The 18,776-nt window shown below is 48.3% G+C and overlaps 2 protein-coding genes across 3 annotated transcripts in view; both read right to left on the bottom strand.

The window, feature by feature from the left end:
* The window catches only part of LOC143956077 (uncharacterized), a 62,579-nt gene that overhangs the window by 2,975 nt on the left and 40,828 nt on the right, over positions 1-18,776 (bottom strand). The window contains 1 exon segment of the mRNA XM_077466202.1: positions 17,362-17,366. Within this exon segment, the coding sequence (XP_077322328.1) occupies positions 17,362-17,366 (5 nt within the window).
* On the bottom strand, positions 29-18,281 carry LOC143955874 (uncharacterized). Of its 2 annotated transcripts, none has more exons than XM_077465994.1 (5): positions 17,622-18,281; positions 16,029-16,229; positions 15,713-15,937; positions 15,414-15,623; positions 29-256 (listed from the first exon to the last, which is right to left on the bottom strand). In XM_077465994.1, the coding sequence occupies exons 2-5, from the start codon at positions 16,215-16,217 to the stop codon at positions 152-154; spliced, it is 729 nt and encodes a 242-aa protein (XP_077322120.1). In that variant the 5' UTR covers positions 16,218-16,229; positions 17,622-18,281; the 3' UTR covers positions 29-151. The 2 variants fall into 2 exon arrangements, with proteins under 2 accessions (XP_077322120.1, XP_077322119.1); XM_077465993.1 differs by lacking the exon at positions 29-256 and adding an exon at positions 12,375-12,603 and having other exon boundaries at positions 17,622-18,079.

Genomic DNA, 18,776 nt, shown 5'->3' with positions numbered 1-18,776 from the left:
CCTAAACCAGAGCAAAAACTTTTCCCACATTGAGGACAGGGAAATGTCTTCTCCTGAATTCCGGCCCCATCCCTCACAGTACGAGGTTGCTTAGCGTCAGAGGGTTTCCATGGTCTATCCACACTGTGAAGTCCACCAATCATAGTTGAGCTCATTGTCTTTTCTCCGGCACAATCTCTTGTGATGTCATCATCTTCCATTTTCCAACCTGGAGATAAAGTGAGACGATCCTTTGAAGTTTTCTCCACGGCGTGTTCTGGAAAAAAAAATATAAAAACCATTACCAATAGATATGAGCAGGTTAGTTAACCACTTTCCGACTGCCTTAAAGCACTTTTACTGCTATAGGGCATCAGCTCTGTGCAGGCTCATGCATATATATGTAATCCTGCACTTCCGCCTGCAGGGGGCGCGCATGCCTCGCTTCTGCTGTTTTTCTTTACAACAGAAGCCAATCTGCAGGTGGCGGGCACTCAATGCCCTCTGGCACCCGCTGATTGTCGGTAAACAACACCGAGCGCAGACCTGTCTATGTAAACAAGGCAGTTCGTCATTCTGATGGGGAGTGGGGGGGGGGAATGGATGGATTTTGTGTCCATGCAATTTATTCTCTTCCCCTAGTGAAAGCACCTCACGCAGTACACAAAAACACTGGCTAGGCACACAGTTAACCCTTTGATCACCCTGGTGTTTAATCCCTTTACTTGCCAGTGTCATTAGTATAGCGACAGTGTATGCTTTTAGCACTGATCACTATATTAGTGTCACTGGTTCTGACCAAGTGTCAAAAATGTCTGAGTGTACGCCGCAATATTGCAGTCCTGCTAAAAAATTCCATAAATATATCCGATAGTTTGTAGACGCTGTAAAGTTTGCATAAACCAATCAATATACTCTTATTGGGAATAGTGATGGCCGAACGGTTCGCCCGGCGGTCGTTTCGCGGCGAATTTCCGACTTTCGCCGTCCGCGGGTTCGAACGCCTTTTTCCGTCGTTCGCCCCGGCGGACTTACGTGTTTAATGTATACAAGAACTTTAACCTTTCGTGACACGTTTATCATGTGTTACAGGACAACCAATTGAGACATGACAGCTCATGGACACTTGGACATTCCCCCTAACCTATAAATACACCCGATCCGGTGGCCATTTTACATTCTTTCTTCTGTCACTGTAGGGAAAGGATCCTGTGTGGAGTAGGGACAGAGAAAACGCTAGCTATTTGGTACACAAAAGTTCTTTTCAGGACTGGTATAGGTGTTAGGTCAGCAGCCTGAGTTTCTTTTGTCAGTTTAGATAAAGGGACAGAGCGCTGTATGCTGCTATTTTAGGGACAGCTCAGCCAGATTAGTCTTTCTTCATCATCATCATCATCATCATCATTAGCTGTTACTATCAGGTCCACAAAAGAGCTGTTCCAGCTAATCGTTCCAGCCTACTCTTTTTTGCCAATTTGTATAGGGACAGGCAGGAAGCAGTGTGTCAGGCAGTGAGGATAATTTTAAAGACTTGCTGTTACTATTAGTTCCACAAAGGTTCTTTTCAGGACTGGTATCAGTGGTACGGTAATAGGCTTGTACACGTATAATATTCTTTCTTCCAAATATAGAAAGAATATTATACTTGACTGCTGCCCTTCTGCTGCAGTCTGCTAATCATTCACAACTCACTTGTTCCACAAAGCTCTTTATCAGGACTGGTAACTTGGTCTGTCTAGGGTGCTACGGTACATAGGCTTGGGTGCGGTACAGTCTGCTGTTCTGTAAGGACCGCTATCGGTCCACAATACATAGGGTTGCCGTGCACTACTGCTGACCGCTGCCCTATACTGCAGCAGTCCTTCATTGGTATAGGGACTGACGTACAGTCTGCTAATCACTAACACACAACCTGCTTGGTCCACAAAAGTTCTTATAAGGACTGGTAACTTGGTATAGGGTGCTACGGTACATAGGCCTGAGTGCGTTACAGTCTGCTGTTCTGTAAGGACCGCTATCGGTCCACAATACATAGGGTTGCCGTGCACTACTGCTGACCGCTGCCCTATACTGCAGCAGTCCTTCAGCGGTATAGGGACTGACGCACAGTCTGCTAAACACTAACACACAACCTGCTTGGTCCACAAAAGTTTTTATAAGGACTGGTAACTTGGTATAGGGTGCTACGGTACATAGGCCTGAGTGCAGTACAGTCTGCTGTTCTGTAAGGACCGCTATCGGTCCACAATACATAGGGTTGCCGTGCACTACTGCTGACCGCTGCCCTATACTGCAGCAGTCCTTCATTGGTATAGGGACTGACGTACAGTCTGCTAATCACTAACACACAACCTGCTTGGTCCACAAAAGTTCTTATAAGGACTGGTAACTTGGTATAGGGTGCTACGGTACATAGGCCTGAGTGCGTTACAGTCTGCTGTTCTGTAAGGACCGCTATCGGTCCACAATACATAGGGTTGCCGTGCACTACTGCTGACCGCTGCCCTATACTGCAGCAGTCCTTCATTGGTATAGGGACTGACGTACAGTCTGCTAATCACTAACACACAACCTGCTTGTTCCACAAAAGTTCTTATAAGGACTGGTAACTTGGTATAGGGTGCTACGGTACATAGGCCTGAGTGCGTTACAGTCTGCTGTTCTGTAAGGACCGCTATCGGTCCACAATACATAGGGTTGCCGTGCACTACTGCTGACCGCTGCCCTATACTGCAGCAGTCCTTCATTGGTATAGGGACTGACGTACAGTCTGCTAATCACTAACACACAACCTGCTTGGTCCACAAAAGTTCTTATAAGGACTGGTAACTTGGTATAGGGTGCTACGGTACATAGGCCTGAGTGCGTTACAGTCTGCTGTTCTGTAAGGACCGCTATCGGTCCACAATACATAGGGTTGCCGTGCACTACTGCTGACCGCTGCCCTATACTGCAGCAGTCCTTCAGCGGTATAGGGACTGACGCACAGTCTGCTAAACACTAACACACAACCTGCTTGGTCCACAAAAGTTTTTATAAGGACTGGTAACTTGGTATAGGGTGCTACGGTACATAGGCCTGAGTGCGTTACAGTCTGCTGTTCTGTAAGGACCGCTATCGGTCCACAATACATAGGGTTGCCGTGCACTACTGCTGACCGCTGCCCTATACTGCAGCAGTCCTTCATTGGTATAGGGACTGACGTACAGTCTGCTAATCACTAACACACAACCTGCTTGGTCCACAAAAGTTCTTATAAGGACTGGTAACTTGGTATAGGGTGCTACGGTACATAGGCCTGAGTGCGTTACAGTCTGCTGTTCTGTAAGGACCGCTATCGGTCCACAATACATAGGGTTGCCGTGCACTACTGCTGACCGCTGCCCTATACTGCAGCAGTCCTTCAGCGGTATAGGGACTGACGCACAGTCTGCTAAACACTAACACACAACCTGCTTGGTCCACAAAAGTTTTTATAAGGACTGGTAACTTGGTATAGGGTGCTACGGTACATAGGCCTGAGTGCAGTACAGTCTGCTGTTCTGTAAGGACCGCTATCGGTCCACAATACATAGGGTTGCCGTGCACTACTGCTGACCGCTGCCCTATACTGCAGCAGTCCTTCATTGGTATAGGGACTGACGTACAGTCTGCTAATCACTAACACACAACCTGCTTGGTCCACAAAAGTTCTTATAAGGACTGGTAACTTGGTATAGGGTGCTACGGTACATAGGCCTGAGTGCGTTACAGTCTGCTGTTCTGTAAGGACCGCTATCGGTCCACAATACATAGGGTTGCCGTGCACTACTGCTGACCGCTGCCCTATACTGCAGCAGTCCTTCATTGGTATAGGGACTGACGTACAGTCTGCTAATCACTAACACACAACCTGCTTGTTCCACAAAAGTTCTTATAAGGACTGGTAACTTGGTATAGGGTGCTACGGTACATAGGCTTGAGTGCGGTACAGTCTGCTGTTCTGTAAGGACCGCTATCGGTCCACAATAGATAGGGTTGACGTGCACCACTGCTGACCGCTGCCCTATACTGCAGCAGTCCTTCAGCGGTATAGGGACTGACGTACAGTCTGCTAAACACTAATACACAACCTGCTTGGTCCACAAAAGTTCTTATAAGGACTGGTAACTTGGTATAGGGTGCTACGGTACATAGGCTTGAGTGCGGTACAGTCTGCTGTTCTGTAAGGACCGCTATCGGTCCACAATAGATAGGGTTGACGTGCACCACTGCTGACCGCTGCCCTATACTGCAGCAGTCCTTCAGCGGTATAGGGACTGACGCACAGTCTGCTAAACACTAACACACAACCTGCTTGGTCCACAAAAGTTTTTATAAGGACTGGTAACTTGGTATAGGGTGCTACGGTACATAGGCCTGAGTGCGTTACAGTCTGCTGTTCTGTAAGGACCGCTATCGGTCCACAATACATAGGGTTGCCGTGCACTACTGCTGACCGCTGCCCTATACTGCAGCAGTCCTTCATTGGTATAGGGACTGACGTACAGTCTGCTAATCACTAACACACAACCTGCTTGGTCCACAAAAGTTCTTATAAGGACTGGTAACTTGGTATAGGGTGCTACGGTACATAGGCCTGAGTGCGTTACAGTCTGCTGTTCTGTAAGGACCGCTATCGGTCCACAATACATAGGGTTGCCGTGCACTACTGCTGACCGCTGCCCTATACTGCAGCAGTCCTTCAGCGGTATAGGGACTGACGCACAGTCTGCTAAACACTAACACACAACCTGCTTGGTCCACAAAAGTTTTTATAAGGACTGGTAACTTGGTATAGGGTGCTACGGTACATAGGCCTGAGTGCAGTACAGTCTGCTGTTCTGTAAGGACCGCTATCGGTCCACAATACATAGGGTTGCCGTGCACTACTGCTGACCGCTGCCCTATACTGCAGCAGTCCTTCATTGGTATAGGGACTGACGTACAGTCTGCTAATCACTAACACACAACCTGCTTGTTCCACAAAAGTTCTTATAAGGACTGGTAACTTGGTATAGGGTGCTACGGTACATAGGCTTGAGTGCGGTACAGTCTGCTGTTCTGTAAGGACCGCTATCGGTCCACAATAGATAGGGTTGACGTGCACCACTGCTGACCGCTGCCCTATACTGCAGCAGTCCTTCAGCGGTATAGGGACTGACGTACAGTCTGCTAAACACTAATACACAACCTGCTTGGTCCACAAAAGTTCTTATAAGGACTGGTAACTTGGTATAGGGTGCTACGGTACATAGGCTTGAGTGCGGTACAGTCTGCTGTTCTGTAAGGACCGCTATCGGTCCACAATAGATAGGGTTGACGTGCACCACTGCTGACCGCTCACCTATACTGCAGCAGTCCTTCAGCGGTATAGGGACTGACGTACAGTCTGCTAATCACTAACACACAACCTGCTTGTTCCACAAAAGTTCTTATAAGGACTGGTAACTTGGTATAGGGTGCTACGGTACATAGGCTTGAGTGCGGTACAGTCTGCTGTTCTGTAAGGACCGCTATCGGTCCACAATAGATAGGGTTGACGTGCACCACTGCTGACCGCTGCCCTATACTGCAGCAGTCCTTCAGCGGTATAGGGACTGACGTACAGTCTGCTAAACACTAATACACAACCTGCTTGGTCCACAAAAGTTCTTATAAGGACTGGTAACTTGGTATAGGGTGCTACGGTACATAGGCTTGAGTGCGGTACAGTCTGCTGTTCTGTAAGGACCGCTATCGGTCCACAATAGATAGGGTTGACGTGCACCACTGCTGACCGCTGCCCTATACTGCAGCAGTCCTTCAGCGGTATAGGGACTGACGTACAGTCTGCTAAACACTAATACACAACCTGCTTGGACCACAAAAGTTCTTATAAGGACTGGTAACTTGGTATAGGGTGCTACGGTACATAGGCTTGAGTGCGGTACAGTCTGCTGTTCTGTAAGGACCGCTATCGGTCCACAATAGATAGGGTTGACGTGCACCACTGCTGACCGCTGCCCTATACTGCAGCAGTCCTTCAGCGGTATAGGGACTGACGTACAGTCTGCTAAACACTAATACACAACCTGCTTGGTCCACAAAAGTTCTTATAAGGACTGGTAACTTGGTATAGGGTGCTACGGTACATAGGCTTGAGTGCGGTACAGTCTGCTGTTCTGTAAGGACCGCTATCGGTCCACAATAGATAGGGTTGACGTGCACCACTGCTGACCGCTCACCTATACTGCAGCAGTCCTTCAGCGGTATAGGGACTGACGTACAGTCTGCTAATCACTAACACACAACCTGCTTGTTCCACAAAAGTTCTTATAAGGACTGGTAACTTGGTATAGGGTGCTACGGTACATAGGCTTGAGTGCGGTACAGTCTGCTGTTCTGTAAGGACCGCTATCGGTCCACAATAGATAGGGTTGACGTGCACCACTGCTGACCGCTGCCCTATACTGCAGCAGTCCTTCAGCGGTATAGGGACTGACGTACAGTCTGCTAATCACTAACACACAACCTGCTTGTTCCACAAAAGTTCTTATAAGGACTGGTAACTTGGTATAGGGTGCTACGGTACATAGGCTTGAGTGCGGTACAGTCTGCTGTTCTGTAAGGACCGCTATCGGTCCACAATAGATAGGGTTGACGTGCACCACTGCTGACCGCTGCCCTATACTGCAGCAGTCCTTCAGCGGTATAGGGACTGACGTACAGTCTGCTAAACACTAATACACAACCTGCTTGGTCCACAAAAGTTCTTATAAGGACTGGTAACTTGGTATAGGGTGCTACGGTACATAGGCTTGAGTGCGGTACAGTCTGCTGTTCTGTAAGGACCGCTATCGGTCCACAATAGATAGGGTTGACGTGCACCACTGCTGACCGCTGCCCTATACTGCAGCAGTCCTTCAGCGGTATAGGGACTGACGTACAGTCTGCTAAACACTAATACACAACCTGCTTGGTCCACAAAAGTTCTTATAAGGACTGGTAACTTGGTATAGGGTGCTACGGTACATAGGCTTGAGTGCGGTACAGTCTGCTGTTCTGTAAGGACCGCTATCGGTCCACAATAGATAGGGTTGACGTGCACCACTGCTGACCGCTCACCTATACTGCAGCAGTCCTTCAGCGGTATAGGGACTGACGTACAGTCTGCTAATCACTAACACACAACCTGCTTGTTCCACAAAAGTTCTTATAAGGACTGGTAACTTGGTATAGGGTGCTACGGTACATAGGCTTGAGTGCGGTACAGTCTGCTGTTCTGTAAGGACCGCTATCGGTCCACAATAGATAGGGTTGACGTGCACCACTGCTGACCGCTGCCCTATACTGCAGCAGTCCTTCAGCGGTATAGGGACTGACGTACAGTCTGCTAAACACTAATACACAACCTGCTTGGTCCACAAAAGTTCTTATAAGGACTGGTAACTTGGTATAGGGTGCTACGGTACATAGGCTTGAGTGCGGTACAGTCTGCTGTTCTGTAAGGACCGCTATCGGTCCACAATAGATAGGGTTGACGTGCACCACTGCTGACCGCTGCCCTATACTGCAGCAGTCCTTCAGCGGTATAGGGACTGACGTACAGTCTGCTAAACACTAATACACAACCTGCTTGGTCCACAAAAGTTCTTATAAGGACTGGTAACTTGGTATAGGGTGCTACGGTACATAGGCTTGAGTGCGGTACAGTCTGCTGTTCTGTAAGGACCGCTATCGGTCCACAATAGATAGGGTTGACGTGCACCACTGCTGACCGCTCACCTATACTGCAGCAGTCCTTCAGCGGTATAGGGACTAAGAGTTTTGTCACAGGGTCATTTAAAAAATGACATGCAGAGGAAGAGGCAGGCCCTTCCGCAGGGGTGGTAGGGGTAGGGCAGGAGCAACAGGCTTGAGCCAAAGTGGGAAGTTGCAGAAGGTGCGTTCAATTACTTTAAAGGATGCACCAGACTTGGTTGAGTGGCTCGCTCAGCCTTACTCTTCTGCACCCTCCTCATCCTCTCGATCTGCACCCTCTTCTTCACTCTCTGCTATGTGCACCCCCAAAGACACTACCACCAACAACACGACCACCACCACCACCACCACATACCTTCCGCTTGAGTCACTGGAATTATTTTCCGATCCATATCAAGAGGACATTTCTGATGCGCAGCCACTCTTGGTATTGGATCAGGAAGAGGAGGTAGCAACAAGCGCTACTCAGCAGTCTGACGCCAGTACCCAGATCAGCCCAAGGAGGAGGTTGGTCCCCGGTGTTGCTGCCTACTCTACTTATAGCGGTGGGGAAGGTGACGTTGATGATGACGTGTCTAGTGATGTCACGTGGGTGCCCACAAGAGAGGAAGAGGAGGGGAGTTCAGAGGGAGATATGGACCAGCAGATAGGGAGGAGAAGCAGCAATGACTTACATTGCACAGCAGGGACAAAGCAGACTGCAAATGTATCAGGAGCGAGTCATCGACCATGTACGGTCACATCTGGCGCTCCCAGGACACCGGCACATGGCTCCGCAGTGTGGGCTTTTTTTAACGTGTCCGCTGCTGACAATAGCGTTGCCATCTGCAATCTTTGCAGTCAACGCGTTAGTCGCGGTAAGCCCAATACTCACCTAGGGACGACCGCCTTAAGAAGGCACATGAGCAGCCATCACCGAGCCCAGTGGGAGCAACGGAACACACAAAGCCACACTGCAGGCTCTCACCGTCCAGCCTCGTCTTCTACTTCTCCTTCTCCTCTCTCCTCACAATTGTCCTCCACTCCACCTTCCATCACGCCAAGCTCACATTTTTCTGCAAAAAGGCAGGCTTCCGTGGGCCTAATGTTTGAGCGTAAAAAAATGATGACGCCGGATAACCCTCTTGCCCAACGGTTGGCGGCTGGCTTGTCAGAACTCATAGCCCGCCAACTACTGCCATATAAACTGGTGGACTCGGAGGCCTTTCGCAAATTTGTGGCCATTGGAACACCACAATGGAAGGTCCCAGGAAGGAAGTATTTCTCAGAGAAGGGCATCCCAGAGCTATATGGCCATGTTCAGCGGCAAGTGAATGTATCTCTGGCACACAGTGTCGGTGCCAAGATACATCTGACCACAGACACGTGGTCTAGCAAACACGGGCAGGGAAGGTATATCAGTTTTACTGCCCACTGGGTGAACCTTCTGACGGCCGTCAAGCATGTAACCCGTGGCACCCGTGTAGATTTGGTTTTACCGCCACGGATTGCATGCAGGCCTGACTCTTCTTCTCCTCCTCCTACTCCATCCTCCTCCCTCTCCTCCTCAGCTGCCTCCTCCTTTTCCGCTGCTAGCGTCTCTTCCACTGCACCGCCCAAGCTCCCCAGAACCTATTCCACATGCCAGGTGAGACGTTGCCATGCCGTGCTGCGTCTGTTGTGCCTGGAAGCAAAGAGCCACACTGGCCCGGCACTCCTTTCAGCTTTGCGTTCACAGGCAGATGAGTGGCTAACACCGCTCAATTTGACAGTTGGTAAAGTGGTGTGTGACAACGGTGCCAATCTGCTTAGCGCATTGAAACAGGGCAAAATCACGCACGTGCCGTGCATGGCACACGTCTTAAACTTGGTCGTGCAGCGATTCCTTGTCAAATACCCTGGGGTCCAGGACATCTTGCGGCAGGCAAGGAAAATCTCGGCCCATTTCAGAAGATCTTACACGGCCATGGCTCGCCTTGCTGACATTCAGCGGCGACACCATCTGCCGGTCAGACGTCTTATTTGCGATTGCCCGACGCGATGGAACTCAACCTTCTATATGCTTGATAGGCTGCTCCAGCAGAAACGTGCAGTTAACGTCTACCTGTATGAACTCTGCGAAAGAAACGGTTCTGGGGAGCTGGGTTTTTTTTCACCGCGCCAGTGGCTGCTCATGCGCGACACATGCAGACTTCTGCGGCCATTTGAGGAGATCACCAAACTGGTCAGTCGCAGCCATGGCGCCATCAGTGACATGGTACCTTATGCCTTCTTTCTGGAGCGTGCATTGCGTCGTGTCATTGATCAGGCTGTGGAGGAGCAGGAGCGGGAAGATGAGGAAGTCGCAATGCTGGATGAATTCCCAGGGGGGGCTACTCTATCTGAGACAAGTCAACAACAGGAGTCTGATGAGGAGTCAGAGGAGGATGGTGCCGGGGCGGATGAGCAGGAGCAAGAAGAGCATGCTTTAAACCTTTCTGGGATCCCTGTTGTGCGAGGATGGGGAGAGGAGAATGAAGAGGACGACATTATCCTGGATGATGAGCAGGAGCCAGGCCACCACACCGCTTCCACTTTAGTGCAAATGGGGGCCTTCATGCTCCAGTGTTTTAATAGGGACCCCCGTATAAAAAGCATGAGGGTCAAGGACCAGTACTGGGTGGCAACGTACTTAGACCCCCGGTACAAACACAAAATGGCGGAAATGTTACCGCCGTCGCAGAGGGCTGTCAGAATGCAGCACTTCCAGGCCTTGCTTCGAGAAATGCTGCATTCTGCTTTTGCGTGCGCTGGCAGAGGAGCAATTCCCACTCCCAGAGAAGGATTTGCGGGTACCAATCCAACAGCGCCTGCAAGAAGAGGCCGGTTTGAAGATGTGTTGGTGACTTCGGATATGAGGTCATTCTTTCAGCCGACCCATCGACAGGTGTCATCCGGATCCAGCATCAGGGAACGCCTAGACCGTCAGGTGTCCGACTACATTGGGTTAACGGCCGATGTGGACGCTCTGAGGAGTGATGAACCCCTAGACTACTGGGTGGGCAGGCTTGACCTCTGGCCAGAGCTTGCCCAATTTGCAATCGAACTGTTGGCTTGCCCCTCATCCAGTGTCCTGTCCGAAAGGACGTTCAGCGCAGCAGGGGGGATTGTGACCGATAAGCGTACTCGCCTAGCTCACCACAGTGTTAACTACCTCACATTTCTAAAAATGAATGAGGCATGGATCTCGGAGGAATTCAACACATGTGATCAGTAGACCATGTATATGTCTATAAACAATTTTTGGAATCAAGCACACAGACCTTCTTAATTCATTTGGCTCACTTCCCTGACCCAAAAAAGCACACCGTACTATATGCCCCTACCCTCCTCTTTGAAGAGGTTGAGCGGTGTCATATTTCTACTGGGGCTGCTTATTATGAGGGGTTCCCACCATCCCTGTGCTGTGCTGACTTCCTCCTGGGTGTTCTTATTATGAGGGGCTCCCACCATCCCTGTGCTGTGCTGACTTCCTCCTGGGGGTTCTTATTATGAGGGGATCACACCATCCCTGTGCTGTGCTGACTTCCTCCTGGGGCTGCTTACGGTGCTGCTGTCAGCGCTGTATGTCACGGAGCTGCTGTCAGCGCTGTATGTCACGGAGCTGCTGTCAGTGCTGTATGTCACGGAGCTGCTGTCAGCGCTGTATGTCACGGAGCTGCTGTCAGCGCTGTATGTCACGGAGCTGCTGTCAGCGCTGTATGTCACGGAGCTGCTGTCAGCGCTGTATGTCACGGAGCTGCTGTCAGCGCTGTATGTCACGGAGCTGCTGTCAGCGCTGTATGTCACGGAGCTGCTGTCAGCGCTGTATGTCACGGAGCTGCTGTCAGCGCTGTATGTCACGGTGCTGCTGTCAGCGCTGTATGTCACGGAGCTGCTGTCAGCGCTGTATGTCACGGAGCTGCTGTCAGTGCTGTATGTCACGGAGCTGCTGTCAGCGCTGTATGTCACGGAGCTGCTGTCAGCGCTGTATGTCACGGAGCTGCTGTCAGCGCTGTATGTCACGGTGCTGCTGTCAGCGCTGTATGTCACGGAGCTGCTGTCAGCGCTGTATGTCACGGAGCTGCTGTCAGCGCTGTATGTCACGGAGCTGCTGTCAGCGCTGTATGTCACGGAGCTGCTGTCAGCGCTGTATGTCACGGAGCTGCTGTCAGCGCTGTATGTCACGGTGCTGATGTCAGTGCTCTGTATTACGGTGCTGCTGTCAGTGCTCTGTATCTCCTGCACCCTCTTGTTTGCCTACCCTGGTCCCTGACCTTCCCTCTCCTCCATTGCCTTCATTAGCTCCATAGTCCTGAATTGTCAGAACAATTTCCCAAATAAAAAAAAAATGCTTGTAGTTATCGATCCCAAATTCACCTCATACATGTATTATGCTATTGTCCAGGTGGTGGGACTACGTGCTACCCCCTAATAATTACCCCGTGGCCGCAAATTCGACCTAAAGGTTTGCGAAATTCGCCTCCCATTGAAGTCAATGGAGCCCGCGGCGAACGGTCGTTTTCGCGAACGTTTGTGTCCGTTCGCGTTTCGCGTTCGCGAAACGTCCCGTCGGAAGTTCGTCCATCACTAATTGGGAATTGTTTTTTACCAAAAATATATAGCAGAATACATATTGGCCTTGTGACCATAGGCCTAGGCTTCTGGTGAGATGTTACTCAGTGTGCAGTAACAGAGCAGAGATAAGAGAAGAATATATGATGGGTCACCTGTGCTGATCTCTGTAGGAGTGTCCTCCTCTATGAATGTCCTCGTCATTCCAGCCTCCTCCGTATATTGCTGATCATCCCTCACATACGTCTCTTCTACTTCACCCTCAACTTTCATGTTCATCAGATCTTCACCCTAAACCAACAGAATAGCAGAAAATAGAAGGTTTTGCATATTTTTTTGTATTGGAACACAGTCAGGTTTTTACTGCTGCCTACTGGAGGTTGAGACACCTGCAAACATAAAAATGTATAGGGAGCCCCCCTTTCTATTCAGTGTCCATTCGTTTTGTGGAAAAGCGAGAGCAAAATAAACACAAAGCTTTGGGACCTCTGTCCCTCAATGGACGCCAAGAACCAGATGTTATAGGAAGTAGAAAACAAATATTTTCTCTTTCATGTCCCTTGAGGGACACGGGAATTCTGATACAATCGGAACATCCAAAAGCAGTCCAACAAAGGCAACTAAGGGGGTGGACAACAGCCAGTGGTAGGTTCAAAAGAGACTGAAAACTCTCATGCCGCGTACACACGATCGGAATTCTCGTCGGAAAAAGCTCTGATGGTTTTCCTGACGGAATTCTGACGGAATTCGGCTCAAGCTGTCTTGCCTACACACGGTTACATCAAATTCCGATCATTTATAACGTGGTGACGTGACTAGAAAAAGGAATTTCAATAGCCAATAGCTTCTGTCTCATAGTTGAATCTGAGCATGCGTGATTTTTGGCGTGTCAGAATTCCATACACACGATCGGAATTACCGATACATCAGGAAAATTGAGAATATGCTATCAATTTTTGGCTGGCAGAAGGAAAATCGGACAGCTAAATTCCAATGGAGTGTACACACGGCCGCATTTTCTGATGAAAAGCTCTCATCTGTCTTTTTCTGGCCGGAATTCCGATCGTGTGTATGCGGCATCAGAAAGAATAACCCCCAAATCTGAACCAGATAGGACAAAGCGCCCTACAAAACAGGGGAAGCTGCCAATGACCAATGGAAGGCCACAGAGAATCAACCTGACGCTCAGACCTGGACAGAAGAGATCACTGCCAAGGGGGGTGACTCCACCTGAAAGAACACCAAGCCTCAACCAGCAAGAGAATATGAAACCCACCAAAACTGGTGGAACTGTAGAACTACACGAGAGGAAGAAAATGTATTGAGGACATGTTCCAGACCTTCAATTCAATCTACCTGATGATGGTGAGGGACGGTGTGATATTCCTGTGTGGCATCCCGGAAATACAAATGACGAGGACATCCCTCTGGTGGGTTTCAGTTTTTAGGTGGCTCCATTAGAACGTCCTCAATAGATCCCTGTGTCGTTCAGAAAGCTCCTTCATCACACCATACTCCTCATCCTCCTCTTTATACTCTTCTTTAACAACAATATTTTATTTTCCAAGGTTTCCTCTCTGAATACAGAATAGGGGAACCCAACAGGTGGTCATGGTCTTGTTGCCCTCAGCTTCTCCAACTTTGGAGTCAGTAAAGAAGAATATGTGGATGTGTGAAATGTATAGTTGGTTATGTGTGAACCAGTATGAGAGACTCCAAGTTATCTTGCTCTAGGGATGGGCCGAATGACCCCTGAAGGGTGAGAAAGAGTTAACAAGACTGAGACGTTCTATAAATTGCTGACAGACAAATATCTTTTGTTTTTAGGGTCTTGTTTGTCTCGATGGTCACGGGTTAAGTGGGTCCCGAAAGAACCAGTTTTGGAATTATGTATTTAGACAAAATCAAGTGTCAGCTATAATGACTAGTTCAAGCAATGTCTGAGATGTCATATGTTTATATAGGATTTATGTCTCATGTGATGAACTCTGTCCTCCCTCCCTCCTTTTCTTTGTGCAATATTCTTTGTCCATATCCGGTATAAAAGATACATTCATTGAAACTATAATCTTGTGTTCATCGTGTTGATTTGAATGTTTCCCAGAGCTCTGAGAGAATTTCCCACTGATTGTCCAGGTCTAAGCAGAATTAACCCTAACAGACCCCCTGTTCGGTTTGCAACAGAACTTTCGAACATTGCGAAAGTTCGGAACCGAATAATGAACCCCAATGAAGTCTATGGGACCTGAACGTTATATTCAACACCCCTACTAACCTGTCCCTATACCAATCATTGATCTCAACTCCACTACTCTGTCCCTATATCATGCCAGAGATCAACGAGGAACCACAGAGCTCTGTAGAAGAAACAGGAGGAGATCGGCACTCCCCGGTCTTGTCGAATGAAGAAGACCTCAGCAGACATCAGAGCTCTGTTTATAGAGATAAGAATTTACCTTAACAGAGAAAAAGTTTAATTTGGGATTGGGCAAAGCTTTCATTGCTTCAGCCAATCAGGGCTTTCAATGCACTGCGCGTCGGCGCAGTGCACTGTGGTCATTCGGCTGGATGAAATCCCCGATAACTCGGTGGTTTGGCGACCTGCCAATGTTCGGCCCGAACTCATGCCCGGGCTAAACCCTTCGCCCATCCCCATCTTGCTGAAAGTGAGCCTGGTATGTTTGAATAACGAGAGTGTATTCTGGAAATGTAGAGTTTTGGAGATCCCGGAAAGCTTGGTTGTTCGGCTAAACCCTTCGCCCATCTTGCTCCAAGTGAGCCTGGTATGTCTGAATAATGAGACTGTATTCTGGAAATGTAGCGTTTTGGAGATCCAGAGGGTGAGATAAGTGGGTTTGGCTGATATTAATGAGGGGTGTGTCATATGTTAACCAGCTTCTTTGCATTAATGATGAAAATGGCATATATCTCTGTATATCCTGAAATGTAAACTATTTAGCACTTTCATCTTTTCTCCACATACAGTATATGTGTTCAATAGACTCAGATGATATTGTCAAGCACACAGTGGTCTAGAATCTTCTACAAGGAAACATGCTTGTGTATAAATCATAACTACCAAAATATCATTCATCATCTACCTGATAAAGTCTTGCGTAGTTGTGATTTTCCTGTGTGGAATGTCTTGGACTCTCTGTTGGGTCTCTGTGGCTGAATGACTCCACCATGGTGTCCTGTTGCAGGTCTTCGTGTCCAATTGGAAACTGTGACTCCTCCATCACCCCATCCTCATCACCCTCCTCTTTTATCTCTCTGTTAAACTCAAATGTAGGATCTCTCAGGTTTCCACTCTGAATATATAATAAAAATGACATCAATGGTAACAATGCAGATAATGTACAGATCCTAATGATACTATCAGTGATTGTTCCTCATCTACCTGATGATGGTGGGGGATGGTGTGATCTTCCTGTGTGGAATCCCGGGAATACAGAGGAGGACTGGAGCATCTCTCTGGTGGGTTTCTGGTATTATGTGGCCCCATCATGAAATCCTTATACAGATCCGCGTTTCCTTCAAAAAACTCCTTCATCGCCCTATACTGCTCATCCGCCATTTTAAACTCTTCTTGAGCATCAATTTTAGAATCTATCAGGTTTCCACTCTAAACATATAATAAAATAATCACATCAATGGTAACAATGCAGATAATGTACAGATCCTAATGATACTATCAGTGATTGTTCCTCATCTACCTGATGATGGTGGGGGATGGTGTGACCTTCCTGTGTGGAATCCCGGGAATACAGAGGAGGACTGGAGCATCTCTCTGGTGGGTTTCTGTTATTAGGTGTCTCGGTAATATCCTGGTGTCCATATGAAGGTTCCTCCACCACACCATCCTCCTCATCTTCCTCTTCATTAATATCAATATTATTATCCATGATGTTTGCACTCTGAATATATAATACAACATTCATTGTGACACATATGCTTGTATAATAATCATAACAACCAATAATTGTTCATCTATTGTTGCTGGTAGGGGATTTTGCTGCTGGGGGGGGATCTTATGTTGCTGAGGGCGAAATCATTGCTGGGAGGGGTCTATTATTACCGGGGGTCTTTTGTCACTGGTGGGGGGGATTTTGTTGCTGGAAGGGATCTACTCTGGAAAGAAGGGTTTCCTGATGCTGGCTGCTGGGAGAATTATTGTTGCTGGAATATATTGTCGCTGGGGGAAGGGGGGCAATCTATTGTTTCAGGGGGTCATTTGTTGCTGGTGGGGTATTTTTTTCGGGGGGGGGGGGGCAATCATTGGTAGGAGAAATCTACGGTTGAGGGAAGGGTCTTCGGATGATGGCAGATCAATTGTTACTGGTGGAGGTCTATTGGTTCAGGGGGTGGGGGTCTATTGTTTCAGGGGGCCCATTGTTGCTGGTGGTGGATTTTTTTCTGGGGGGGGCTTATGTTACTGGGGGGAGGGCAATCATTGCTGGGAGGGATCTACTGTTGAGGAAGGGGTCTTCGGATGATGGCAGATCAGTTGTTACTGGTGGAGGTCTATTTTTGCAAGGGGGGGTTCTCTTGTTGCTGGCTGCAGGGGATCTATTTTACTGCTTTCCATGTTTTCATTAACAAATTGCTTAGCACCACAACATGATACTTGGTTTTGCATTCAAGGAGTAGGTCAAGGGAATGACTCGGAATAGGGAGTACCTACACCTATTCTATGACAGAAAAAGCCCTGCCTGGGGGACAATCTGTGGTGGGCATGGTTCCTAGACATGTTTCTGGAGGCCAGTGTGCTCTTTTTTTTTTTTTTTTTGCTGTCCTTGTATCCACTCTGATGAAGACCAAATGCTGGATGACGTGTTCCTCAGAAACCAACTCTTCCCAGAGTGTTGATGTTCTGGTGCCCTCCCTGTGGTTTCCAAGCCCGATGACCTCAACCCCACGACTCTGTCCCCCTACCATGTCCTGTAGTGACATGAACACCAGCGAGAAGGAATCGCAGAGCACTGTTGAGGACCAGGACATCGGCACTCCCCGGTCGTGTCGGTTTCTGAAGAAGACTTCAGATGACATTGGAGCTTCATTCAGAGAGGTGAGAATTTACCTTTTACAGGGAAAACTTTTATTTGGGTTTGACGTTTGGTTAAACTTTTTTTCTTATATTTTAGTATTTCAGTTCAATACGTCAAATGATCTAAAATCCGATGACAGACCGACAGCGACAAAAACACCTTGCGTAGATAAACAAGTATATTGAAAGGGCAACACGGGACAGAGAAATTTGGTTCCAATTAATAGACAATGATAAGATCTATGATCAAATATCTTATTACCTCCTCTGCTGCCAGTTTAAATGACGTCTTCCCTACTATTACGGTGCTTCATTTTTGTACCTGACATCACTTTCTGTCTTCCATAGAGACTTCCTGTCTGGGTAAAAGTGAGATCAGCGATGAGAGCAATGATTAAATAATATCTTATTAACTCCTCAGCTTCCAGCTCCAGCAATGTCTTCTCTCTGCTTCGGTCTGACTCACCTCTCACCCGGAACTTCCTGTCTGTACCTGACATCACTTCCTGTCTACCATAGAGACTTCCTGTCTGGGTAGAAGTGAGATCACCACCTTGTGGAGCTCAGAGGAACTGCAGCCCCCTAGAAACGTCTCGTAGTGTGAACACGGCCTTGTGCTGTGTGTGTATGTACTGTAATATCCTTATAGATGGGGTCATCTCCACTCCCACCGAGAGGGGATAGAAATATAGACCATTAGGTAAATAACACCTCTAGTGCCACCATAAAGGTTCCTCGGGGTCCTTCCATCAATTTAGGATGGGCTCTATAATGACTACTTGTAAGTAGGGATGAGCTTCATGTTCGAGTCGAACATACGTTCGTCTCGAACATCGGCTGTTATTCCGTTCGGCGAATACCGCACATTATGGGCCGTTCGCGCCAAATTCGTGTGGCGCTCATGGCCCACAATGCACTGCGCCATCGCAGTGCATTGCTGGCTCATGATTGGCCAAGAATGCACTGTGACCCTGCATGCTTGGCCAATCACAGCACCGGCAGCGAGGAGAGCAATGATTGGCCACAGGCAGGATGCCTGTGGCCAATCATAGCTCAGGCTGTGTAGTACACGCCCCACACTATATAAGGCCGCCAGCGCGGCAGCCTTGTGTAGTGTGTTGGCGTCTGTAGGAGTTAGTGGGTGTTCTGTGTACCTTCAACACAGTATACACCATTCGTTATCGCCCGATTTCTCGTTCTTGCTCTTCTGTAGTGGTTGTTGTCTGCGTGCCCTGACCGCAGTATACACCATTATATCCACCTATATAGCTAGCTATATTTCTCTTTTTTAATAGAGCTTGCAGTCAGATGTAGGAGATTGTGCGTGCTGTCTGTGTGCACTGACCACAGTATACACCGTTATATCCACCTATATAGCTAGTTATCTTGCTCTTTTCAAATAGAGCTTGCAGTCAGT

Source organism: Lithobates pipiens, unplaced genomic scaffold (genome assembly GCF_037356315.1).
Source record: "Lithobates pipiens isolate NorthernLeopardFrog02 unplaced genomic scaffold, aLitPip1_a1.2 Scaffold_35, whole genome shotgun sequence".
Lineage (NCBI taxonomy): Eukaryota > Metazoa > Chordata > Amphibia > Anura > Ranidae > Lithobates > Lithobates pipiens.
Note: the sequence above shows the minus strand (reverse complement) of the source record. Positions and strands in the feature narration are given on the sequence as shown.

What these genes read in the sequence shown, in the direction of transcription:
- LOC143955874 (XM_077465993.1), bottom strand. Translation starts at nt 16,217, where the DNA reads ATGGATAATAATATTGATATTAATGAAGAGGAAGATGAGGAGGATGGT. An exon ending in CCATCCCCCACCATCATCAG is followed by an intron (nt 15,938 to 16,028) that starts GTAGATGAGGAA and finishes TTATATGTTTAG; the next exon opens with AGTGGAAACCTGATAGATTC. An exon ending in ACTACGCAAGACTTTATCAG is followed by an intron (nt 12,604 to 15,413) that starts GTAGATGATGAA and finishes CTGTTGGTTTAG; the next exon opens with GGTGAAGATCTGATGAACAT.